The following is a 27,743-nucleotide window of genomic DNA, read 5'->3' on the forward strand; positions in this document are numbered from 1 at the left end:
TCAATCCGGAAAATTTTTCTTCAAGTGCAGTCGCAAAAAACATCAAGCGCTATGATGAAACTGGCTCTCATGAGGACCGCCACAGGAAAGTAAGACTCAGAGTTACCTCTGCTGCAGAGGATAAGTTCATTCGAGTTAACCGCACCTCAGATTGCAGCCCAAATAAATGCTTCACAGAGTTCAAGTAACAGACACATCTCAACATCAACTGTTCAGAGGAGACTGCGTGAATCAGGCCTTCATGGTCGAATTGCTGCAAAGAAACCACTACTAAAGGACACCAATAATAAGAAGAGACTTGCTTGGGCCAAGAAACACGAGCAATGGACATTAGACCGGTGGAAATGTGTCCTTTGGTCTGATGAGTCCAAATTTGAGATTTTTGGTTCCAACCGCTGTGTCTTTGTGAGACACAGAGTAGATGAATGGATGATCTCTGCATGTGTAGTTCCCACCGTGAAGCATGGAGGAGGAGGTGTGATGGTGTGGGGGTGCTTTGCTGGTGACACTGTCTGTGATTTATTTAGAATTCAAGGCACACTTAACCAGCATGGCTACCACAGCATTCTGCAGCGATACGCCATCCCATCTGGTTTGCGCTTAGTGGAACTATCATTTGTTTTTCAACAGGACCCAAAACACCTCCAGGCTGTGTAAGGGCTATTTGACCAAGAAGGAGAGTGATGGAGTGCTGCATCAGATGACCTGGCCTCCACAATCATCCGACCTCAACCAAATTGAGATGGTTTGGGATGAGTTGGACCGCAGAGTGAAGGAAAAGCAGCCAACAAGTGCTCAGCATATGTGGGAACTTAAAGACTGTTGGAAAAGCATTCCTCATGAAGCTGGTTGAGAGAATGCCAAGAGTGTGCAAAGCTGTCATCAAGGCAAAGGGTAATTACTTTGAAGAATATCAAATATAAAATATATTTTGATTTGTTTAACACTTTTTTGGTTACTACATGATTCCATATGTGTTATTTCATAGTTTTGATGCCTTCACTATTATTCTACAATGTAGAAAATACTAAAAATAAAGAAAAACCCTTGAATGAGTAGGTGTGTCCAAGCTTTTGACTGGTACTGTGTGTGTGTGTGTGTGTGTGTGTGTGTGTGTGTGTGTGTGTGTGTGTGTGTGTGTGTGTGTGTGTGTGTGTGTGTGTGTGTGTGTGTGTGTGTGTGTGTGTGTGTGTGTGTGTGTGTGTGTGTGTGAGAGAAACTGGTTTCGGTTGGCCTGGCCAAGTCTGCCTGTTAACCATCCCATGTCCATCCTTCCTGAACCCCTGCTGTGTACAGGTGTTGCTCTCCTCAGCACTAGCTTCCCTCCATTACTGCCCAACTGGCCATTCAGTAGCTCCCTCACGCATCTAATGTGTGTGTGTGTGTGTGTGTGTGTGTGTGTGTGTGTGTGTGTGTGTGTGTGTTTGAAAAACAGAAAAGGGAGCTGTTTCAGCAGTTCTCAAAAAATCATATACATTATTAAATAATGAGTTTTAAATACGGTGAAATAGAGTACATGTGCTTTGAGTACAACGCACTGTGAATGATTGTATCAGGCTGTTATGTGATGGGAGCAGCTCACACCTTGTGGAAGAGAATCAAAACACAGGCCTCTTTCCCAGATTAACTCTCTCGCTCATGGTTACCACAATCAATTTTTTATCTGAGATTGATTATTATCCATGTAGTTGATTTTCTGACACACACCTAACCTATAATCCACTGCACTTTTATTTTTAAGTCACGTGTCAAGAAGAAACTATTCCCACCTAGGAATCCTCTTAGTGAGATTTGACTAATCAGATTACGTATTGACGTGGAGTTATCCCTGCATTGACGTTGGTTGGCCATAAATACAAATCGTCTTTTTACCTTGTGTTCTGCAATAGGCCTTTGTACGTACAAGGCTCATGTGATACATGGGATAATCACATTTCTGAATTGTGACAAAATAACTGTAGGCCTATGGCAATTATCATATTGGGATGTCAAATCATTTCAACGAAGATTCAGAGGAGGACGAGGAGGAGGGAGATGGAGGAAGAGGGAAATATGTTTCTATTGTGACCATTTTTTTCTCTGGTTTCATACCAGGTAGGCTACGTTTTCTAAGTTATTACATTTACATTTACATTTACGTCATTTAGCAGACGCTCTTATCCAGAGCGACTTACAAATTGGTGCATTCACCTTATAGCCAGTGGGATAACCACTTTACAATGTTTTCATTTAGCATTTCCAAATACTCAATTGTCTATTGCCAAAAAATATACCCTATAAAAACATAAATATGAGTTTTCTGAATTTGGGGGCGCTTTGTAATGTATCAGGGCGGCTGTTGAGATTTATATTTACACTAGATGGCGCTCTAAGTATTTTGGATATAGTTTTACTTTAAGTGGTTTGACAAAATCGTCATCATATTGCGACACCATCTGCAGCTATCGTGGGAATGTAGTTTTTAACAGTCACAACTCCAAATAGGTGTTATTTACATAGTCAAATATTGTCTTACGAACAATGCATTGGAAGTGTCATTTGGTTCAGTCGATATCTAGCTCACCGGTTATTTCATACGTCTGATATTATGGACATATTTGGGCGTTTTGTTGTGAATCTGCTCTTCCGTGGTGCTAGCCAGTCAGGTAGCTAGCTAGTTAGCTAAATTACTCAACCAGTGTCACTTCAGGGAAATGTGTTTCTTGTGACACAACGGAAACATAATTTCACAGTGGTTCACAAACAAGAGTTGGTCCTTTATTGTCGTGTTAATCGAAGGCCCGTCTTATACAGGATTCCTCCGGAATTTGGCCTGCTTTCGAAGAGTCGCGATGCTGAACGTCCCATCCCAGTCGTTCCCTGCAGCCAGCTCTCAGCAGCGTGTTGCTCCAGCCGGTCAGTCCGGCAGGAACAAGGTACTGTACCGGTAGTTGACGACATGATTGTTGTGTGTGAGAGTCATGCCTATATATCATTGTTACATAATGTTGATGTTGATGACCCATCAGGGAGTTAGACTATTGTGGTCGTACTATATGAATGTTCTGTGGCCCAATTTTATATTGAGTTAGAAGACCCTGTCTGCCTAGTCAACCCTAAATTGATTGTCATCATGCCACACCCTTTGAAAGCAGAAAATGACCTGTCTCTTGCCAACACTTTACTCTTTACTGTACTGTAAGTGTAAGGCTGTGTTATCATAATGCCACATGTGCTGACTGTGAGGGCTGCTCTTCCATTTGTTTCAGGTAGCATTGAAGCCTGGCCACAGTCTGATGGACTGGATCCGTGTGGCTAAGAGTGGCCGGGATCTGACAGGGCTGAGAGGCAGACTCATAGACGTCACAGAGGAGGAGCTGCAGAAACACAACACACGGGACGACTGCTGGACCTGCATACGAGGTGACACAAGCTAGCCTTGTACTGTTTACACACACACACACACACACACACAATAATGGTCCTGGCGTTTCGCAGGTTTTTGTTTAAGCTCAGTACTAACACACCAGATTCAACTAATCAAGGGCTCAATGCCTCTCCAGGGCTAGAGTTGGCGAAACTGGGCTATTACTTAAATTGTTCAGGAAAGTAAATGTGAATACTACACACACACACACACACACACACACACACACACATACACAATAGCTGCATACTATCTGTACACAATTCTCTCCTCTTTCCACCTTCTGTAGGCCTAATTGAGTGATTCCTCACGAAACCCAGACAAACGAAATTCCATGATTTTGGGGATTTTCACAAAATGTAATCCATAGAATAGTCCTTTCGAGGAAGGATTGTGTTTTACATTTGTATCTAAAAGCATAATTGAGAAATAGTGGCAAATTTGTTACATTTTTCCTTACCCAGGCTTCCTTTAAGACCCAATAATGTTTAACCTGTAGATGCTATAATACAAAGGTAAAAATGTTTCATATAAAGCTTTACCACTTGCTCTGTAATATGAGTAGTATTTTGATTTCACAAAAACATTTCTTACATTAATTTATGAATATTGAAACATACCACATGAATATAGAAAATATGTTTAAAAATGCAATATATTATTGAACATGATATACTCTACCGACAAATCAAATTCCAGACTGGGATCTCTGCTAGTTTTAAAGTTATTGCCCTTTTTTTAACACATATATTTGCATAGTTCAGCAATGTAACCAATCACAGCTCTCCTTCTACTTGTATTGTTACACATCCTGCAAATCACCAGCAGAGGGTGACCATTTTGAATCCATTTTCACATTCACTCTGTTGTTAATGCATACGAATTGGATCATAACTCTTAAAGTAGCAGAGATCCCACTCTGGAACTTCGCTAAGCCTGTAGAGTATATTATCTTCAACCATATATTAAAACATTTGCCAATTTCGATATCATTTTTATATATTTTTCAATATTCATAAATTAATGTAAAGAAAAAGTTATTGAAATAAAAATACTACTCATTTTACAGAGAAAGCAGTATAGCTTCATATGACACCAATGTTTGCTTTGTAGCACCTACAGATGAAACACTATGGAGTCTTAAAGGAGGCCTAAGTTAGGCCAAAATGTAATAATATGCCAACTTTGATAAATCAATTCTCAATTATGCTTTTAAATACAAATGTCAAATGTATGTCAAGAATACTTCCTCCAAAGGACTATTACAGTGGGGGAAAAAAGTATTTAGTCAGCCACCCATTGTGCAAGTTCTCCCATTTAAAAAGATGAGAGAGGCCTGTAATTTTCATCATATGTACACATCAACTATGACAGACAAATTGAGAAAATAAAATCCAGAAAATCACATTGTAGGATTTTTAATGAATTTATTTGCAAATTATGGTGGAAAATAAGTATTTGGTCACCTACAAACAAGCAAGATTTCTGGCTCTCACAGACCTGTAACTCCTTCTTTAAGAGGCTCCTCTGTCCTCCACTCGTTACCTGTATTAATGGCACCTGTTTGAACTTGTTATCAGTATAAAAGACACCTGTCCACAACCTCAAACAGTCACACTCCAAACTCCACTATGGCCAAGACCAAAGAGCTGTCAAAGGACACCAGAAACAAAATTGTAGACCTGCACCAGGCTGGGAAGACTGAATCTGCAATAGGTAAGCAGCTTGGTTTGAATAAATCAACTGTGGGTGCAATTATTAGGAAATGGAAGACATACAAGACCACTGATAATCTCCCTCGATCTGGGGCTCCACACAAGATCTCACCCCGTGGGGTCAAATTGATCACAAGAACGGTGAGCAAAAATCCCAGAACCACACGGGGGGACCTAGTGAATGACCTGCAGAGAGCTGGGACCAAAGTAACAAAGCCTACCATCAGTAACACACTACGCCGCCAGGCACTCAAATCCTGCAGTGCCAGACGTGTCCCCCTGCTTAAGCCAGTACATGTCCAGGCCCGTCTGAAGTTTGCTAGAGTGCATTTGGATGATCCAGAAGAGGATTGGGAGAATGTCATATGGTCAGATGAAACCAAAATAGAACTTTTTGGTAAAAACTCAACTCGTCGTGTTTGGAGGACAAAGAATGCTGAGTTGCATCCAAAGAACACCATACCTACTGTGAAGCATGGGGGTGGAAACATCATGCTTTGGGGCTGTTTTTCTGCAAAGGGACCAGAACGACTGATCCGTGTAAAGGAAAGAATGAATGGGGCCATGTATCGTGAGATTTTGAGTGAAAACCTCCTTCCATCAGCAAGGGCATTGAAGATGAAACGTGGCTGGGTCTTTCAGCATGACAATGATCCCAAACACACCGCCCGGGCAACGAAGGAGTGGCTTCGTAAGAAGCATTTCAAGGTCCTGGAGTGGCCTAGCCAGTCTCCAGATCTCAACCCCATAGAAAATCTTTGGAGGGAGTTGAAAGTCTGTGTTGCCCAGCGACAGCCCCAAAACATCACTGCTCTAGAGGAGATCTGCATGGAGGCATGGGCCAAAATACCAGCAACAGTGTGTGAAAACCTTGTGAAGACTTACAGAAAACGTTTGACCTGTGTCATTGCCAACAAAGGGTATATAACAAAGTATTGAGAAACTTTTGTTATTGACCAAATAATTATTTTCCACCATAATTTGCAAATAAATTCATTAAAAATCCTACAATGTGATTTTCTGGAATTTCTTTTCTCATTTTGTCTGTCATAGTTGACGTGTACCTATGATGAAAATTACAGGCCTCTCTCATCTTTTTAAGTGGGAGAACTTGCACAATGGGTGGCTGAATAAATACTTTTTTCCCCCACTGTATATGGATTACAAAATAATGTTATTTTATTGTCTGGGTTTCGTGAGGAATCACTTTCGTGAGGAATCTAGCACATTTCATCCTCTCATTTCCCCATGTGCGTCATTGAGATGAAATGCACTCATTGGTAGTCATGGAGTGGGTTCGTTTGTCTAAGGACATTGAGCAATAAAGCTTAATTGAATTTGCTGTGACTAGGTCTCTGTGCACTTCTTCTGATTCACAGCGGAACAGGGGCGCCCTCCCTCCCTCGCTCCTTCCCTCCCTCTGTGTACCTCTCTTTCTTTCTTCCCTCCCTATACCTCTCTCTCACACAAACTCATCACAGATGCATGGCACACAGCAGGAACCTTTTATGACTTATTTGACAATCAGTCCTTAAAACAACAACATAACAACACCCAACAGCAGCATTAGGTTGTAGAGAAGAAATATGGAGTTACACAACCGTACGCTGATGCCATTATCGTCATGTATCATTATTATTCATGTTTTTATATTTGTTGATCACACTCATCAGCACTCCCATAGGGATGTGTTATGAAGGCATTACCTAACCAATTTAATATCAGTAGGCTTTAAGACAGTTATTGGCGATTGTATACACAAATGAAGGTTCCCTGTGGTAGACATACCTTCTCCTCTCATACAGTTTCCATTGGGACTGTGTCTGTTTTCAGGGTCAGTGACTCACTGGGCTACAGCGTGGCCATGTGCTTGTGTTTGGAGGATAATGTTGTGTTTGTTGGGATAATATTTTTGAGTAGTGTATGTGTCTTTATGTTGTGAGAAGGCTTTCTATAGAAAGCATTGGAGGCTGGGTCAACTCCCCCTCAATACCATACATTACAATGTATATAATTCAATCATTGTTCAAGCATAGTTCAATCATAGTTTAATCATTCATAACCATTTATTTGAATGTATTGGCTGAATTCACTGTTATGTTTGTCGGTGTGAATGGGCCCACATACCTGTAGACTGACTGTACACTGAGTATACAAAACATTAAGAACACCTGCTCTTTCCATGATATAGCTTTCACCTGGTCAGTCTATGATCCCTTATTGATGTCACTTGTTAAATCCACTTCAATCAGTGTAGATGAAGGGGAGGAGACCGGTTAAAGAAGGATTTTTAAGCCTTGAGAAAGTTGAGACATGGATTGTGTATGTGTGCCATTCAGAGCGTGAATGGGCAAGACAAAATATTTAAGTGCCTTTGAACGGGGTATGGTAGTAGGTGCCAGGCGCACCGGTTTGTGCCAAGAACTGCAACGCTGCTGGATTTTTCACGCTCAACAGTTTCTGTGTGTATCAAGAATTGTCCACCACCCAAAGGATATCCATCCAACTTGACACAACTGTGGGAAGCATTGTAGTCAACATGGGCCCAGCATCCCTGTGGAACGTTTTCGACATGTTGTAGAGTTCATGCCCTGACAAATTGAGGCTGTTCTGGGGGTAAAATGTTACAACTCAATATTAGGAAGGTGTTCCTAATGTTTGGTATACTCAGTAATTTGTCACACCTCTTTCAGTACATCTTATACTTCAGTTAGGCTATTGGGTGATGACTTTTGGGAGCCACCATCCCTCCAATGCTGGTCATTTCCTACACGAGTTAGCCCTAATATACAGATCTTTAAAACATTTTCTATTGTGAATTGCTTATATGTTTTTGTTCTTTCTTTTGTTGCATTTTGTGAATAAATACTATTATTTCCTGTGTGTCTCAGGCATGGTTTATAATGTGAGCCCCTACATGGAGTACCACCCTGGAGGAGAAGAGGAACTTATGAAGGCAGCTGGGATAGACGGAACAGACCTTTTTGACCAGGTCAGCTCTCATTGGACTTTCCCGAGTTAAAGGACAACCGTGCAAGTTCACATGTTAAAACACACAAGTTCAAAACATTAAAGCACATGATGTGTGTGATGATGCCGTGCTTGTCTAAGCTCTCTTGCTCACATTCTCCCTGTCTGCCCTTGTCCGCCCTTGTCCCTGTATCTGTGGCCATATGAGCAGGTCCACAGGTGGGTAAACTATGAGTCCATGCTAAAGGAGTGTCTGGTAGGGAGGATGGCTGTGAAGGCCAGCACTGCTCTCAAAGGTACAGTAACACACAATCCCTCAGGACTTTAATGTACCATATTTTCTCTTTCATGCAGGATGTTTTTTGAGACTTTCTAATTTGTCTCCACAGCTCAATCGGTAAAAAAGGACAGCATCACTCATTTGAATGGTAATGTACAAACGAATAATAAGAATAGTGAACAAAACACGTGATTGTTCTGTATTGTCTTGTATTTGTGTGTGGGTGTTCTATATCACGTGTGGCTGAAATCAGAGTCCTTAATCTTGTCTCCCTCTCCTCAGGTCTAGCCCCTCCTCCTCCCCCCACCTCCATGCTCCCTCCTGCTTTCCTCACCCCTCCCTCACCCTCCTCAGCCGCCCCGCCACCACCCCAACCCAAAGACGCCCGGCCCAGGTACGCTCTCAAAACAACAAGAGGAACTGTTATGATATTGAGAATGGTGACACAGACTGGATGATGTGAAGTATGATAGATGGATATGAGCAGGTAATGAACATACTGTATCTGTATATTGTTTTTTTTAGGTATGACTGGTTTCAAACTGATGTCACGGTCAATATTGTGGTTTACACCAAACGGAAGGTAAACAGCCCCACTTTGCAATTTTTAAATGGCAATTTTTAAAATGAGGTTTGAGTGAAATATGAGCCAGAACGGGCAGTAGTTGTTCTTTAACCTCACCTCTCTCCCCCCCTCTTTTCTCTCTTCTCTTTCCCCCGTCTCCCTTATTTTCTCTCCTCATTTATCCTCTCTCAGCTCCCCAGCTCTGGCTGTACCATAGTTGACCTGCAAGATGGTGTTCTACGGGTGGAAGTTCTTCTGGGGAAAATGTCCTACATGCTGTGTCAACGTAAGTCGCAGCTTCCTTTGATACAACATTGTGACTGTTTTCTGACATGAGTTGTCGTAGCCGCCTCTTTCAATCTCCTTTCTTTTATCCATCTATTACAGCCATTCTCTCATTCTTTCTAACCATCCTGTACTAGGGGTGTGAACGTTTAAATGAAATTGGGATCGTTAACTGAAAAACGATGTTTATTATTATATATTTTTCTTATTTCCTCCCATAAAATGTAAATCACAGTTCAGTTATCACACTTAGCACTAACAGGTCCCAATCATCATCATAAAGGGAACATTTTTAGATGAAAGAAATACCTAACAAAACAATGCTGTAAAGTTAGTAGGAGGAGAAATGCATCTTTCAAATGATTTGCCACGGATATAAAGCGCTCTGCACTTCATTCGTCGTTAACAGTTGGAAAAATGGCAGAGAGTGAGACAGGGAAGTGACAGCAGCGAAGTCCTGTAATGGCAATACTTTGAGAAGTTAAATGAGAAGGTGATGAAACGCAAACTTTCCGAGGTGAAATTGAGCTACAGTGGCAGTACAGGTGCAGTGCTTAACCATCTGAAAGGGAGGCACCTTGACACCCAAGCCGTTGCTGGCAGCAGCAGTGCAGGCTCCCAACAACAGACATTAGACAGGCTCTTCAGTCTTCACACGAAATAAGTAACTTGTTTAAAAAAAAAAGTAACAAAAAAAAATAACAGAAAAGTGATGCGTGCATATGTATTCACCTCCTTTGCTATGAAGCCCCTGAATAAGATCTGGTGCAACTAATTACCTTCAGAAGTCACATAATTAGTTAGATTGCACACTTTATTTAAGTGTCACATGATCTGTCACATGATCTCAGTATATATACACCTGTTCTGAAAGGCCCCAGAGTCTGCATCACCACTAAGCAAGGGGCACCACCAAGCAAGCGGCACCATGAAGACCAAGGAGCTCTCCAAACAGGTCAGGGACAAAGTTGTGGAGAAGTACAGATTAGGGTTGGGTTTTTAAAAAATATCTGAAACTTTGAACATCCCACAGAGCACCATTAAATCCATTATTAAAAAATGGAAAGAATATGGTACCACAACAAACCTGCCAAGAGAGGGCAGCACACCAAAACTCACGGACCAGGCAAGGAGGGCATTAATCAGAGAGGCAATTTGAGTATCTGTCCATAGGACCACTTTAAGCCGTACACTCCACAGAGCTGGGCTTTACCGAAGAGTGGCCAGAAAAAAGCCATTGCTTAAAGACAAAAAATAAGCAAACTTGTTTGTTGTTCGCCAAAAGGCATGTGGGAGACTCCCCAAACATATGGAAGAAGGTACTCTGGTCAGATGAGACTAAAATTGAGCTTTTTGGCCATCAAGGAAAACACTATGTCTGGCGCAAACCCAACACCTCTCATCACCCCGTGAACACCATCCCCACAGTGAAGCATGGTGGTGGCAGCCTCATGCTGTGGGAATGTTTTTCATTGGCAGGGACTGGGAAACTGTTCAGAATTGAAGGAATGATGGATGGTGCTAAATACAGGGAAATTCTTGAGGGAAACCTGTTTCAGTCTTCCAGAGATTTGAGACTGGGACGGGGTTTCACCTTCCAGCAGGACAATGACCCTAAGCATACTGCTAAAGCAACATTTGAGTGGTTTAAGGGGAAACATTTAAATGTCTTGGAATGGCCTAGTCAAAGCCCAGACCTCAATCCAATTGAGAATCTGTGGTATGACTGTTGTTGTACACCAGTGGAACATATCCAACTTGAAGGAGCTGGAGCAGTTTTCCTTGAAGAATGGGCAAAAATCCCAGTGGCTAGATGTGCCAAGCTTATAGAGACATACCCCCAAGAGACTTGCAGCTGTAATTGCTGCAAAAGGTGGCTCTACAAAGTATTGACTTTGTTGGGTTGAATAGTTATGCATGCTCATGTTTTCTGTTTTTTTGTCTTATTTCTTGTTTGTTTCACAAAAAAAAATATTTTGCATCTTCAAAGTGGTAGGCATGTTGTGTAAATCAAATGATACAAACACCCAAAAAATCCATTTTAATTACAGGTTGTAAGGCAAGCCACTGTAGAAGCAGCAATATATTGTTGAAAACTATGCTGCTTTTCACAAGCATTCTATAATTACACTATTAGTTTGTGTATCTTACTGTCTGCAAACACCTGTCTGCTAGTTTATTTTCTTAGCAAGCTGTGGCTAAAATAAATAGTGTTAACCACTAATGCTAATTGCTAACGTTAGCTAGCTTGCTAAATTTACTAAGAGTCAGAGCAAACGCTATACAGCCCGGCACCAGTAGTAATGTTACGTTTGATGCCGGAGCTCCAAGGCATGCGTTGAAATTGCTAAGTAGTGCACTTGGAAGCACTGTGTGGATGCCTGTATCACTTTATCAGAAGCAGGTGATTAATGACATCCGAAACTTTGTTTTGTTGAATAACCACCTGGTTGGTTTGGTAAAAGACAAAAAGGCTACGTTGCACATCATCTATAATCATTTGGCTGCTCTAAATTCTTTTAACCAGCAGGTGCCACTAGTGTAGACTGTGTTGATCAAAGCCTCAAGCAATTGGCTGGAATTAGCTTTGTTTCCCCATCACTTGGTACCAGTGCTGGTGTAGGATGTGATTTTCTTTGCAGGTTAGGAGGGCAATTTCACTAACCCTAACCCTTTCCCTAACCTTAACCTTAGTCTCCTAACCTGCTGCATTAATTATCCTAACCTGCTGCGAAAAAGTCACTTCTGGTCGTAGCTGTATCGAAGTGGTGTGAAAACAGTGTTTCTTGTAAGAAAATGTGTAATCTAACATCTAATTTGGGTCCCCTGGAAGCACTGACCAACACTGTGGTTCCTACCCTGTCAATAATTCCTCCCTGGCAGGCTTATTCATTCGTTGTCATGTCAAACAACAATGTATCCAAGGTGCTGCCCACTATATTCCAACTATAATCATTCTATTTCCATGATTCCAACAGTTCACCAATTAACTAGGCCTATATATTTTGCCTATATCATGCAACCTTGCATGGCACGGTGTGGAAATGATAACAAAAGTGCAGGAAATGCAGAAATGTATGAAAATGCTTAACATTATTTTTGGTTGAATCAAATCAAATCAAATCAGATTTTATTGGTCACATGCGCCGAATACAACAGGTGCAGACATTACAGTGAAATGCTTACTTACAGCCCTTAACCAACAGTGCATTTATTTTAAAAAAAATAAAATAACAACAAAAAAAGTGTTGAGAAAAAAAGAGCAGAAGTAAAATAAAATAACAGTAGGGAGGCTATATATACACAGGGGGGTACCTGTGCGGGGGCACCGGCTAGTTGAGATAGTTGAAGTAATATGTACATGTGGGTAGAGTTAAAGTGACTATGCATAAATAATTAACAGAGTAGCAGCAGCGTAAAAAGGATGGGGTGGGGGGGGGGCAGTGCAAATAGTCCGGGTAGTCATGATTAGCTGTTCAGGAGTCTAATGGCTTGGGGGTAGAAGCTGTTGAGAAGTCTTTTGGACCTAGACTTGGCACTCCGGTACCGCTTGCCGTGCGGTAGCAGGGAGAACAGTCTATGACTAGGGTGGCTGGAGTCTTTGACAATTTTGAGGGCCTTCCTCTGACACCACCTGGTATAGAGGTCCTGGATGGCAGGAAGCTTGGCCCCAGTGATGTACTGGGCCGTACGCACTACCCTCTGTAGTGCCTTGCGGTCGGAGGCCAAGCAGTTGCCATACCAGGCGGTGATGCAACCAGTCAGGATGCTCTCGATGGTGCAGCTGTAGAATTTTTTGAGGATCTGAGGACCCATGCCAAATCTTTTCAGTCTCCTGAGGGGGAATAGGCTTTGTCGTGCCCTCTTCACGACTGTCTTGGTGTGTTTGGACCATGATAGTTCATTGGTGATGTGGACACCAAGGAACTTGAAGCTCTCAACCTGTTCCACTACAGCCCCGTCGATGAGAATGGGGGCGTGCTCAGTCCTCTTTTTTTTCCTGTAGTCCACAATCATCTCCTTTGTCTTGGTCACGTTGAGGGAGAGGTTGTTGTCCTGGCACCACACGGCCAGGTCTCTGACCTCCTCCCTATAGGCTGTCTCATCGTTGTCGGTGATCAGGCCTACCACTGTTGTGTCGTCGGCAAACCTAATGATGGTGTTGGAGTCGTGCCTGGCCATGCAGTCATGGGTGAACAGAGAGTACAGGAGGGGACTGAGCACGCACCCCTGAGGGGCCCCCGTGTTGAGGATCAGTGTGGCAGATGTGTTGTTACCTACCCTTACCACCTGGGGGCGGCCCGTCAGGAAGTCCAGGATCCAGTTGCAGAGGGAGGTGTTTAGTCCCAGGATCCTTAGCTTAGTGATGAGCTTAGAGGGCACTATGGTGTTGAATGCTGAGCTGTAGTCAATGAATAGCATTCTCACGTAGGTGTTTCTCTTGTCCAGGTGGGAAAGGGCAGTGTGGAGTGCAATAGAGATTGCATCATCTGTGGATCTGTTGGGGCGGTATGCAAATTGGAGTGGGTCTAGGGTTTCTGCGATAATGCTGTTGATGTGAGCCATTACCAGCCTTTCAAAGCACTTCATGGCTACAGACGTCAGTGCTACGGGTCGGTAGTCATTTAGGCAGGTTATCTTAGAGTCCTTGGGCACGGGGACTATGGTGGTCTGCTTGAAACATGTTGGTATTACAGACTCAGTCAGGGACATGTTGAAAATGTCAGTGAAGACACTTGCCAGTTGGTCAGCACATGCTCGGAGTACACGTCCTGGTAATCCGTCTGGCCCTGCGGCCTTGTGAATGTTGACCTGCTTAAAAGTCTTACTCACATCGGCTACGGAGAGCGTGATCACATAGTCATCCGGAACAGCTGGTGCTCTCATGCATGCTTCAGTGTTGCTTGCCTCGAAGCGAGCATAGAAGTGGTTTAGCTCGTCTGGTAGGCTTGTGTCACTGGGCAGCTCGCGGCTGTGCTTCCCTTTGTAGTCTGTAATAGTTTTCAAGCCCTGCCACATCCGACGAGCGTCAGAGCCAGTGTAGTACGATTCAATCTTAGTCCTTTATTGACTCTTTGCCTGTTTGATGGTTCGTCGGAGGGCATAGCGGGATTTCTTATAAGCGTCCGGGTTAGAGTCCCGTTCCTTGAAAGCGGCAGCTCTACCCTTTAGCTCAGTGCGGATGTTTCCTGTAATCCATGGCTTCTGGTTGGGGTATGTACGTACGGTCACTGTGGGGACGACATCATCGATGCACTTATTGATGAAGCCAGTGACTGATGTGGTGTACTCCTCAATGCTGTCTGAAGAATCCCACTGACCACTTTTTTATTAACCGAGTCACTGGTGCTTCTTGCTTTAGTTTTTGCTTATAAGCAGGAATCAGGAGGATAGAGTTATGGTCAGATTTGCCAAATGGAGGGCGAGGGAGAGCTTTGTATGCGTCTCTGTGTGTGGAGTAAAGGTGGTCTAGAGTTTTTTTTCCTCTGGTTGCACATTTAACATGCTGGTAGAAATTAGGTAGAACGGATTTAAGTTTCCCTGCATTAAAGTCCCCGGCCACTAGGAGCGCTGCATCTGGATGAGCGTTTTCCTGTTCATTTATGGCCTTGTACAACTCATTCAGTGCAATCTTAATGCCAGCATTGGTTTGTGGTGGTAAATAGACAGCTATGAAAAATATAGATGAAAACTCTCTTGGTAAATAGAGTGGTCTACAGCTTATCATAAGATACTCTACCTCAGGCGAGCAAAACCTCGAGACTTCCTTAGTATTTGATTTTGTGCACCAGCTGTTGTTTACAAATATACACAGACCGCCACCCCTTGTCTTACCGGAGTCGGCCGTTCTATCCTGCCGATGTAGCGTATAGCCCGCTAGCTGTATGTTATCATTGTCGTCGTTCAGCCACGACTCGGTGAAACATAGGATATTACCGTTTTTAATGTCACGTTGGTAGGATAATCGTAATCTTAGGTCATCCAATTTGTTATCCAATGATTGAAGATTGGCTAATAGGATTGATGGAAGAGGCAGTTTACTCGCTCGCCGTCGGATCCTTACAAGGCACCCCGATCTACGTCCACGATATCTCCGTCTCTTCCTCACGCGAATGACAGGGATTTGGGCCTTGTCGGGTGTCTGTGTGATATCCTTCACGGCCGCCTCGTTGAAGAAAAAATCTTCGTCCAACACGAGGTGAGTAATCGCTGTCCTGATATCCAGAAGCTCTTTTTGGTTATAAGATACGATGGCAGAAACATTATGTACAAAATAAATTACAAATAACGCGGAAAAACACACATAATAGTACAAATGGTTAGAGGGCTGTAAAAAGGCCAGAATGGAGAAAGCCCCATTGAAATCACTTATTTTACATGTTTAGTCATTTAGCAGATGCTCTTATCCAGAGCAACTTACAGTTAGTGAGTGCATACATTTTTTTTTTTTTAAATGTCATACTGGCCCCACGTGGGAATCGAACCCACAACCCTGGCGTTGCAAATGCCATGCTCTACCAACTGAGCTACATCCCTGCCGGCCATTCCCTCCCCTAACCTGGACGACGCTGGGCCAATTGTGCGCCGCCCCATGGGTCTCCCGGTTGCGGCCGGCTACGACAGAGCCTGGATTCGAACAGCTAGCACTGCGATGCAGTGCCTTAGACCACTGCGCCACTTATAATTGATGTGTTGCCACCCTAGGGTCATGAATTACTCAAAAAGCATATTTAGAACTTTTATGATTCAAAAACATAAAATACCTTCATACCGTCAAAAATGTGATATGATATCTTGGCCATATCGCCCAGCCCTAACATGAAGTCCCATGTACTGACCACTGAGAACATGGAGGAGAGGCACACAGCAGAGAACCTAAATACGGCATTAGCTAACATCGTTGCTGAGTGGGTGCTGCAGTAAGGTGAGTGCTGTCTGGTAGCCACAGGGGAGAACAACTGCCCCCTCGCATTGAGGATTTCAAGTTAACGGCCGACCGCGATACCACAGGCATTGTTTACAGAAAACAGGATCCCCCATTGTAGTGAATGGGGAAATGGCGATCTTTGTGGTCAATATTCGTGGATATATTACAAAAAAACACTGAAAATGATCATGGTACCAAAAATGGCTTCTATTTCACCAGTTGTATGTCCTTGAACCGATCACTTTAAAATCACACACAGACGAAGTTAGAAGGATAATTTAGTTGCTTATGGCAGCCTGCAATACCTCGGTCGACCTTCAACTTGAGATACTTAATGAGAGGGGGCAGCACTGAGCTAGCCTGCAACGTCACTTCCTAGAGTAGCTCAAACTGCTCATGCAATGTTTCCGAAAACTCCTCCATGAAGCAAGATGGTGACTTAGTGAAATTACACTTCCTAATCTTCAAATGAGCCACTGAGCATTCTCATAGGAAACAGTGGGGTGAAGTCATCGATGGCTTCGTCCATATTTTTTACAGTCTATGGGTAGCCATGAATGCGGTAGTTTGAACTGCATTGGCCCCTAGCGGTCATATGCAGCACTATATCTGCATTGTGAATGGTTTTATGATTTTTTCTTATGGTTCAAACAATAAAAATAGCAGTTTAAACGTTGACATTTTTTACATTTGTCACGTCCCTATCCTGGACCCTAGTTAGGGCTGGCACAATTACCTTTCCCCTTTAACCGATGAAGACCCCCTTAAGATGTAAGATGGCGCCAACAGACATGGCAGCTCTGTTTCTAGCTCCTAAGAAACTTTGCAGTATTTTGTTTTTTTGTGTGTTATTTCTTACATTATTAGCCCAGAAAGTTTTTTGTGTTATTACATACAGCCGGAAATAAATTGTGGATATCAGAGTGGCGGTAACTCACCAGCATTACGACCAGGAATACGACTTTCATGAATTGGATCCTTTGTTCGTACCCCCCAGGGCAATTGAACTTATCCCAGAGGCTGCTCCAAGATGCCGCCATCGGAGAAGAGGTATTCGGAGTGGACTTCTAGTCCGACTCAGGAGGCGTGCACACCATCCACCACTTCCGAGTATATTACTCGCTAATGTTCAGTCTCTGGACAATAAAGTAGACGAGCTTAGGGCGAGGATCTCCTTCCAGAGAGACATCAGGAACTGTAACATACTCTGTTTCACGGAATCATGGCTCTCTCGGGATATACTGTCCCCGTCCATACAGCCAGCTGGGTTCTCAGTTCATCGCGCAGACAGGAATAAAGAACTCTCTGGGAAGAAGAAATGCGGTGGTGTATGTTTCATGATTAACTACTCATGGTGTGATTGTGATAACCTACAGAAACTCAAGTCCTTTTGTTCACCCGACCTAGAATACCTCACAATCAAATGCTGACCGTATTACCTCCCAAGATAATTCTCTTAGGTTATAGTCACAGCAGTGTATATTCCCCCTCAAGCCGATACCACGACTGCCCTCAAGGAACTACACTGGACTTTATGCAAACTGGAAACCACATATCCTAAGGCTGCATTTATTGTAGCTGGGGATTTTAACAAAGCAAATTTGAGGAAAACGCTACCGAAGTTCTATCAACACATTGACTGTAGTACTCGCTTAGGAAAAACACTAGACCACTGCTTCTCGCCTTTTCGAGATGTCTACAAGGCCCTCCCCCGCCCTCCCTTCGGCAAATCAGATCACGACTCCATTTTGCTACTCCCTTCCTATAGGCAGAAACTCAAACAGGAACTATCCGTGCTAAGGTCTATTCAACGCTGGTCTGACCAATCAGAATCCATTATTGTTTTGATCATGCAGACTGGGATATGTTCTGGGTAGCCTCTGAGAATAACATTGACGTATACACGGACACGGTGACTGAGTTCATCAAGAAGTGTATAGGGGATGTTGTTCCCACGGTGACTATTAAAACCTACCCAAACCAGAAACCGTGGATATATGGCAGCATTGGCGCAAAACTGAAAGCGCGAACTACCGCATTTAACCATGGCAAGGTGACTGGGAATATGGTTGAATACAAACAGTGTAGTTATTCCCTCCGTAAGGCAATCAAACAGGCAAAACGTCAGTATAGAGACAAAGTGGAGTCGCAAGTCAACGGCTCAGACACAAGATGAATGTGGCAGGGTCTACAGACAATCACGGATTACAAAGGGAAAACCAGCCACGTCGCGGACACTGACGTCTTGCTCCCAGACAAGCTAAACACCTTCTTAGCCCACTTTGAGGATAACACAGTTCCACCGACGCGGCCCGCTACCAAGGACTGTGGGCTCTCTTTCTCTGTGGCTGACGTGAGTAAGACATTTAAGCGTGTTAACCCTCGTAAGGCTGCCGGCCCAGACGGCATCCCTAGCCGTGTCCTCAGAGCATGTGCAGACCAGCTGGCTGGAGTGTTTACGGACATATTCAATCTCTCCCTATCCCACTTGCTTCAAGATGTCCACCATTGTTCCTGTACCCAAGAAAGCAAAGGTAACTGAACTAAATGACTATCGCCCCGTAGCACTCACTTCTGTCATCATGAAGTGCTTTGAGAGGCTAGTTAAGGATCATATCACCTCTACCGCCCCAATAGATCCACAGACGATGCCATCGCACTGCCCTATCCCATCTGGACAAGAGGAATAGCTACATCAGAATGAAAGACTATTATAGCTCAGCCTTCAACACCATAATACCCTCCAAGCTCATCATTAAGATGGGGGCCCTGGGTCTGAACCCCGCCCTGTGCAACTGGGTCATGGACTTCCTGACGGGCCGCCCCCAGGTGGTGAAGGTAGGAAAAAACACCTCCACTCCGCTGATCTTCAACACAGGGGCCCCACAAGGGTGCGTGCTCAGCCCCCTCCTGTACTCCCTGTTCATCCATGACTGCGTGGCCATGCACGCCTCTAGCTCAATCATCAAGTTTGCAGACGACACAACAGTAGTAGGCCTGATTACCACAATGACAATACAGCCTACAGGGAGGAGGTGAGGGCCCTGGCGGCGTGGTGCCAGGAAAATAACCTCTCCCTCAACGTTAACAAAACGAAGGAGCTGATCGTGGACTTCAGGAAACAGCAGAGGGAACACGCCCCTATCCACATCGACGGGACCGCAGTGGAGAAGGTGAAAAGCTTCAAGTACACATCACTGATAATCTGAAATGGTCCACCCAAACAGACAGTGTGGTGAAGAAGGCGCAACAGCGCCGCTTCAACCTCAGGAGGCTGAAGAAATTCAGTTTTGCCCCTAAGACCACAAACTTTTACAGATGCACAATTGAGAGCATCCTGTTGGGCTGTATCACCGCCTGGTACGGCAACTGCACCGCCCACAACCGCAGGGCTTTCCAGAGGGTGGTGCGGTCGCCCAACGCATCCCCGGGGGCACACTGCCTGCCCTCCAGGACACCTACATTACCCAATGTCACAGGAAGGCCAAAAAGTTCAAGGACATCAACCACCCGAGCCATGGCCTGTTCACCCCGCATCATCCAGAAGGTGAGGTCAGTACAGGTGCATCAAAGCTGGGACCGAGAGACTGAAAAACAGCTTCTATCTCAAGGCCATCAGACTGTTAAATAGCCATCACTAGCTGGCTACCACCCAGTTACTCTACCCTGCACCTTAGAGGCTGCTGCCCTATACAGTGCCCTCCACTATTATTGGCACCCCTGTTTAAGATGTGGTCGAGGACTTCCAAATTTTTTTTTTTTTAACAACATAGAACCCAAATGCAAAAAAAGAGAAAAATCCAACCTTTTATTTAAGTACATTACTTTGGTGGTAAAAAAAAAAATCACACATTTAGAAAAAAAAAAAACTTGAAATCATGTGTCCCACAATTATTGGCACCCCTGATGTTAATACTTAAAATTTAATTGATTAAAAAAAAAATTGGAAGTCCTCGACCACATCTTAAACAGGGGTGCCAATAATAGTGGAGGGCACTGTACATAGACATGGAATCACTGGCCACTTTAATAATGGAACACTAGTCACTTTAATAATGTTTACATACTGCTTTACTCATCTCTCATATGTATATACTGTATTCTAGTCAATGCCACTCCGACATTGCTCGTCCTAATATTTAGATATTTCTTAATTCCAATTATTTTACTTTTAGATTTGTGTATTGTTGTGAAATGTTAGATACTACTGCACTGTTGGAGCTAGGAACACAAGCATTTTGCTACACCCGCAATAACATCTGCTAAATATGTGTATGTGACCAATAAAATTTGATTGGATTGTTTTTTTTAAAGGGAATTTGGGGGATTTTTAAAATGTTGTTGTTGTGTGGAACGAACAGCTGACTGAAGCCGGACGGCCGGGCATTTGTGTGGTTGAGTCTGTTTCTGCTGTAACATGGACTCTTAACAACGTGATGAAACTTTGTTGCTCCTTGCTGAAACATGCACGGTGTTGTAGCAAATTAGTCTTCGGTTGCCTAGGCAATGACCCTTCCCTGCAGCTGCACACATCAGCACATGCAGTCAGGAGCGGAGAGGAGGAGGAGAAAACAAAAAAAGTTTTTTTTCTCCCATTATTATAATTTTTTGTTATTCTAACCGTTATTACGGTGACCATGGTCATTTTGGTTGGCCAATTATTGTCATCCAAAATTCCATGACCATCACAGCTCTAGTCCATTATCAGCTTTAATTATATTGTTGAGTTCCCTCAGAGCTTATTTTTCCATCTGTGTTCCAGCCTGCCAGAGGACTTGACACCATTAGTGTCTAGTGTTTACCACTGGCTTATTAATGTTGGATGGAAATATTAACTGTGTCAACCAGAGGAAATAAACACTGTGCCCATTTCCATTAAACTTTCTATATCGCTCTATCTCTATCCCCCTCTGTCTGTCTCTCTCTCTCTCTCTCTTTCTGTCTCTATCTCTCTGTAAAATGGGGACTTTTCTTGTGATTAATTTGATTATATTAATTTATGGTAAACAACTCACTAAGAGGCTCTCTTTTTCAGGTCTAGCCCAAGAAGTAGAGAGAAGCGTTGCTGGTAAGGAGAACATTTATGATCTGATGTCTTTTCATAAGCTAAAGCTGACAAACTGTTAACGTTTTCCAACTCCCTCCCTCCCCCTTCCCATCTTTCTCCTTCTCTCCTCCCCCTCTCTCTCTCTCTCTCTCTCTCTCTCTCTATGCTGGTACAGTCCAGACAGCCTGTGCTGTGGGGAAGATTCAGGTCAGCATGCGTAAAGCAGCCAAAGGAAAGTGGGAGGAGCTTGGTGAACCACTGGAATTCCATGATTCTCTTTTCAGGAAGAAAGATCGAGGTATGAATAGGGGCTCTTTTCCAATACGTCTTTCCTTGATTCCTCACGGCCTCACTCCTCACCTTCTTCTCAAAATGCGTTTTGAGGAGGAGGCAAGGAGAGAGGAAGTGAGGAATCGGGAAAAGACGAAAGAAAGAGCCAGGATGCCATTTCAGACACATCCAAAGAGATGTTTATCCATCTGTCTTATCTTCTGAATTGATTGAATTACTTTCCCATATTAACCAAAATCACATGTCAGTTATTCACTCTCTCTCTCTCTGCAGCGATCTTCTACAGGGAGTGTATGTTAGTTTCTAAGACAGAGGTCACACATGACACATGGGTGTTCCGGTTACAACTCCCTCTAGGGACGCTCATGCACGTGCCTGTTGGGAAACACATCTACCTCAAGGCCCTCATCCAAGGTAAGGGCTAGCCTATAGATCCATGCTAATGCTACATCTGGGCTAGCGCTAATCCCATAGCAGCCCATGTGGTCCATTGCTAGTGCTTATGCTATCCTACATGTGTAGACAGTGAGGTGGTGAAGCCCTACACGCCGGTCGAGGAAACACTGGTACCAGCTACACAGGACTCTACACAGGGGACCGCAGCCACTGACGTCTTCCTCATGATCAAAGTCTACCCAGATGGAGTGTTGACTCCACACCTAAACAACCTCAACATCGGTAAGTCTGAGGCCACCAGTAACCCTCCCGGTTACAGCTAAGTGGGTTGATCAAATCACATTTTATTTATCACTTGCGCCGAATACAACTGATGTAGACTTTACAGTGAAATGCTTGCTTACGAACCTTCCACAACGATGCAGAGTTTAAAATAACAAATAAATAAAATAATAGTGACTAACACAAGAGGAATAAAATAAAACACACAAGAATGGAGCTATACACAGGGAGTACCAGTACCAGATCAAGGAACTTGAGGTGGATATATACATGAAGGCAGGGTAAAGTGACACGGCATCCGGATAGATAATAATAATAATTAAAAAAATAAAGAAATATAAGGTTGTTAGTGAGTGGGTTGTGTGGGTGCGTGCGTGCGTTTGTTTCTGTGTGTGTAAATCGATGTCTGTGTTCATGTGCTGTGTGTTCATATGTAAGTGGAATATTAATATATAGAGGTCAAGTGTATTTGTTTTATAATGGGCTACTACTTCATCCTAGCCATGTGTAGGCGTAGGCTGTACACAGAGTCAATTGGCTTGTGTGTGAGGTGTACAGCAGCATACGTCAATCTGCAGGTGGTTTAGCCGCGCTGTGGAATACTAATGTCTTAGATAAGTGAGCAAGGTAGGCATCAACAACAACATCAAAAGAATATAAAAATAGCAGATCAGAAACCGGAGGTAAGGCAATTTTTCTTCCAACCAGGATTGATTAGATGACCTTTATTTTTTTTATTTTTTTATCTTTAAAAAAAAAAAAAAAAAAAAAAAATTTTGGGGGGGGGGGAATGGATCAGCTTAATATTGCAGATAGATTGTATCTTCTATCAATGTAATTGTCTGCATCACTTCCAATCCCCCATGTTTATTTTTATTTTTTATATATATATTCCCCTTTATTACTTTTCAACCCCACCATCCTTTCCCTACTTGGAGTAAATTAGTGAACAACAATGCCCAGGCCTCTACTTCCGGTCTATACTTACTATCTACACCTTATGGACAGAGTTAATTTTACAATAATTCTATATATATATATATATATTTATTTATTTATTTTTTTGCTCCTGAACTTCTTCTACTCTCAACCTCTCCGATCATTTTCATGATGTCCATCCGGTTTGCTTCTAAATGCCATATCTTTCTAACTGTGCTCTTTCCCAAAAGCTCCCAACATACAACCTATATACTTATTATGGACACAGTATGCTTACATTATTAGCTATCTTTGTTATTATTTGTTGTTATTTGTTATTAGTCCCATCCTTCAACTCTATTCAATACCTCCCATCTATCTCTTAACACCATCCATATAGGATTTCTATTTGCCATATATATTTCAACCGTACTGTGATGTTTTACAAAAGTTCTGAACCTTTCTATTCTCATTGCTTCTACAGATTGTGAATTAAAAATAAACATTTTTGCTAAAAGTATTATTATATTATTGATTGATTGACTATGACTTTTCAGATCACCCAGTAATGCTATCTGCAAGGTTAGTTCCAGGTAAATATTGCAATCCTTTAGCCATTCCTGGACCTGTGTCCAAAAACAAGCTACAAATGGACAGAACCAAAACAAATGATCTAATGATTCTATCTCTTCACAGCAAAATCTGCAGAGCTGGGAAGATTGTATCCCCCATATAAATAACATTCTATTGGTAGCAAGAATTTTATATAATAATTTAAATTGAAAGATTCTAATTTTTGAATCCGGTGTCGTTTTGCGTGTCAGTTCATAAACACTATGCCATGGGATCGGTACGTCAAAGATCTCTTCCCAACTATTTTGCAATCTATATGGGACGGCTGTCAATCCTTTGGTCCTTAAGTGAAACTGATATACTTTTTTATTTATCACAGTTTTCCTTAACCAATTATGTTCTTTAATGCAAGGCCGACAGACAAGTTCCTTACTTTCTCCCCCTTCAACTTTCCTCTTCCACTTTTGCGGTAAGGCTGCAATTATTTGGTTGTAATTTTGGGTAGAGCAGACATTTCCATATGTTTTTGTTAGCTGCATGTGCGACATAACTCCACCAGTCCTACCGATGATATCATTTACGAAGATTATACCTTTTTTAAACATTCTGTCAAAAAATAAAGGTTTTTTGTCAATTAGTATATTTGAATTTAACCACAATATTTGTTGCATTATTTGTTCTGTCGTTTCTGGAGGATTAAATTGAAATTGCAACCAACTTTCTATGGCTTGTTTTAGAAATAGTGACATTTGGGAGATTATTTCTTTTTCAAATAACTGAAAGTGAGAGGTTGTAATCTGAATAAAGGGAAAAAGGCCTTTCTTGAACAGTGGGTGAGACAATCTTACTAATTTGCTTGAGAACCAGTTCGGATTTAAGTATAACTTTTGGATGACTGAAGATTTTAGTGAAAGGTCTAATGCTTTAATATTTAATAATTTCTGTCCTCCGAATTCATATTCATTATATAAATATGCTCTTTTAATTTTGTCTGGCTTGCCGTTCCAAATAAAATTGAATATTTTTTTCTCATATAATTTAAAAAACTGTTTGCTAGGCGTAGGCAAGACCATAAGCAAATAGGTAAACTGGGATAATACTAAAGAGTTAATCAGGGTGATTTTTCCACAAATTGACAGGTATTTTCCTTTCCATGGTAGTAAGATCTTATCTATTTTTGCTAACTTTCTATTAAAATGTATTGAAGTGAGATCATTTATTTCCTTTGGGATATGTATTCCGAGTATATCCACATCACCATCAGACCATTTTATTGGTAAACTACATGGTAATGTAAAAATTGTATTTTTTTGTGATCCAATACGTAATATAGTACATTTGTCATAATTTGGTTTTAATCCAGAGAGGTTAGAAAATGTATCTAGATCCTCTATGAGGCTGTGGAGGGATTCTAGTTGTGGATCTAAAAGAAAACATGAATCATCTGCGTACAATGACACCTTTGTTTTTAAGCCCTGTATTTCTAATCCTCTGATATTATTATTGGATCTGATTTTAATAGCTAACATCTCGATGGCCACAATAAATAGATATGCCGATAGTGGACAACCTTGTTTCACTCCTCTTGACAGTTTAAAACTTTCTGAGAAATAGCCATTATTTACTATTTTACACCTAGGGTTACTATACATGATTTTGACCCATTTTATAAGAGATTCTCCAAAATTGAAATGCTCCAGGCATTTATATATAAATCCCAGTCGAACTTTATCAAATGCCTTTTCGAAGTCTGCTATGAATAGCAGGCCTGGTTTCCCATATTTTCCACAGTGTTCTATTGTTTCCAATACTTGCCTTATATTATCTCCAATGTATCTTCCATGTAAAAAACCTGTCTGATTAGAATGAATAATATCCGACAATACCTTTTTAATTCTATGCGCTATACATTTTGCTAGGATTTTTGCATCACAACACTGAAGTGTAAGGGGCCTCCAATTTTGTAAATGGACTGGATCTTTATATTTTCCACTTGTATCCTGTTTCAGTAATAATGAGATCAGACCTTCTTCTTGAGTGTCAGATAATCTACCATTTACATAGGAGTGGTTAAAACATGCTAATAACGGTCCTCTTAGTATATCAAAAAGGGTTTGGTATACCTCGATTGGTATGCCATCCAACCCTGGAGTTTTCCCGGACTTAAAGTCTTTAATTGCATCCAGAAGTTCCTCCTCTGTAATTTCACCTTCACATGAGTCTTTCTGTGTGGCTGTTAATTTGACATTATCAATAGAAAAAAAATCTCTACAATTAGCTTCAGTTAGAGGAGATGGAGTCGACTGAAAAGAAAACATATGCTTAAAGTACTTTGTTTCTTCCTTCAAAATATCATTAGGTGAATTATGGGTGACTCCGTCAATTGTAACCAGTTTCATTAAGTTCTTTTTGGTAGCATTCCTATGTTGAAGATTAAAAAAGAATTTTGTGCATTTTTCCCCATATTCCATCCAGTTTGCTTTATTTTTATAATATATTACACTTGATCTTTCTTGAATAAGTTTTTCCATTTCTTTTTGTTTTTCCTCTAATTTATTCTGAGCCTCTATGTTACAGTTTTTATTGCCATCTATCTGTTCTGTTAGACTTTCTATTTCCTTTCTTAGTATAAACTCTTTTGACCTAAATTGCTTTTGTTTTCGAGATGAGTACTGAATTGCATGGCCTCTAAAGGCACATTTAAAGGTGTCCCATACAATAAGGGGATTCGCTGTACCTATGTTATGTTGGAAAAAGTCAGTTATAAATTCCTTTGTTCTAATTATAAATAAATTATCATCCAATAGGCTTTGATTAAATTTCCAATATCCTCGCCCACGTGGAAATTCAGTCAGAGTAATGTATATGCCTATTATATGATGGTCCGACCGCATTCTGTCCCCTATCAACACTTTTTTTACTTTTGGTGCCAACGAGAATGAGATAAGAAAGAAGTCAAGACGACTAGCTTGATTCAGTCGCCGCCATGTATATCTCACTAGATCAGCATATTTAAGCCTCCATATATCTACTAGTTCTAATGTATCCATGACATTCACAATTTCCTTAAGAGCATGTGGGTGATTGTTTGTGGTGTGATTTCCTTTTCGGTCCATTGAGCTATTTAAAACAGTATTATAATCCCCCACCATAATAATATTGTCTTGAGTTGCTTGCAGGCTTGATCATTTATTATATATATTGTCAAAGAATTGTGGATCATCATTATTTGGTCCGTAAAGGTTAATGAGCCATATCTGTTTATGGTCCAATACCATATTTAAAATAATCCATCTACCTTGCGTATCTATTTGGACAATTTGCACATTCGGATCGAAATTACTATTAATTAATATCATCACCCCTTTTGAATTTCTTTGCCCATGGGAGAAGTATATTTCCCCCCCCCATTATTTTTTCCACGCTACTTCATCTCGAATTGTTGAATGAGTTTCCTGTATACAATAGATATTATATTCCTTCTCTTTGAGCCATGTAAATATTGTTCTTCTTTTGTTATTATCAGCTAAGCCATTACAATTATAACTGGCTATACTTATTTCACCATACACCATAATGAGATACAAGTTTCAAGTCTATTTATCATTATATATGTTTGTAAATTTACCAATAAAAAATAGCGTAATGATTGAGTGTCCATATAGCTGTACCGTGATATTTGCATTGCTACGGAGTAACCCTTCAATTGTTCTCCACTAATTCCCCCGCTAAAGCCCCTCCCCATCCCAAGTTGAGCCGTCATCCCAGTGATCAGCATCCCACCCACGTCCCTCCGTATCCCTAAGGCCCCGAGAGGCCAGGACCCATCCATCGAAAACAGCACACAGTGCCACCCACAAAACAGAAGCAGGTTAACCGCCAAAAGCATTTCCAATGCTTTCACCTCTATATATATATATATATATATCTATATAACTATTATTATTTTTTTAATTATGCATATCCTATTTTCCATCATTATCAATTAATATGCGTAATAATGTCGGCAGTTCACGCATAGGATTCTAACATATAACCCGGATTGCCATTGTATTACATTTAATTCATTGACAAGCAATTATTATCC

General features: G+C 41.8%; 1 protein-coding gene across 1 annotated transcript; it reads left to right on the forward strand.

The window, feature by feature from the left end:
- Positions 1-2,445: 2,445 nt before the first annotated feature.
- On the forward strand, positions 2,446-22,206 carry LOC311118706 (cytochrome b5 reductase 4-like; the record flags this gene model as incomplete). The annotated part of the gene is made up of 12 exons (XM_084193494.1): positions 2,446-2,915; positions 3,249-3,402; positions 8,013-8,113; positions 8,303-8,387; positions 8,481-8,519; positions 8,654-8,765; positions 8,897-8,954; positions 9,129-9,222; positions 21,185-21,217; positions 21,372-21,494; positions 21,761-21,901; positions 22,010-22,206. The coding sequence occupies exons 1-12, from the start codon at positions 2,832-2,834 to the stop codon at positions 22,204-22,206; spliced, it is 1,221 nt and encodes a 406-aa protein (XP_084049620.1). The 5' UTR covers positions 2,446-2,831.
- Between the last annotated feature and the right edge of the window lie 5,537 nt (positions 22,207-27,743).

This window comes from Coregonus lavaretus (genome assembly GCF_964263955.1).
Source record: "Coregonus lavaretus genome assembly, contig: HAP1_SCAFFOLD_6826, whole genome shotgun sequence".
Classification (NCBI taxonomy): domain Eukaryota; kingdom Metazoa; phylum Chordata; class Actinopteri; order Salmoniformes; family Salmonidae; genus Coregonus; species Coregonus lavaretus.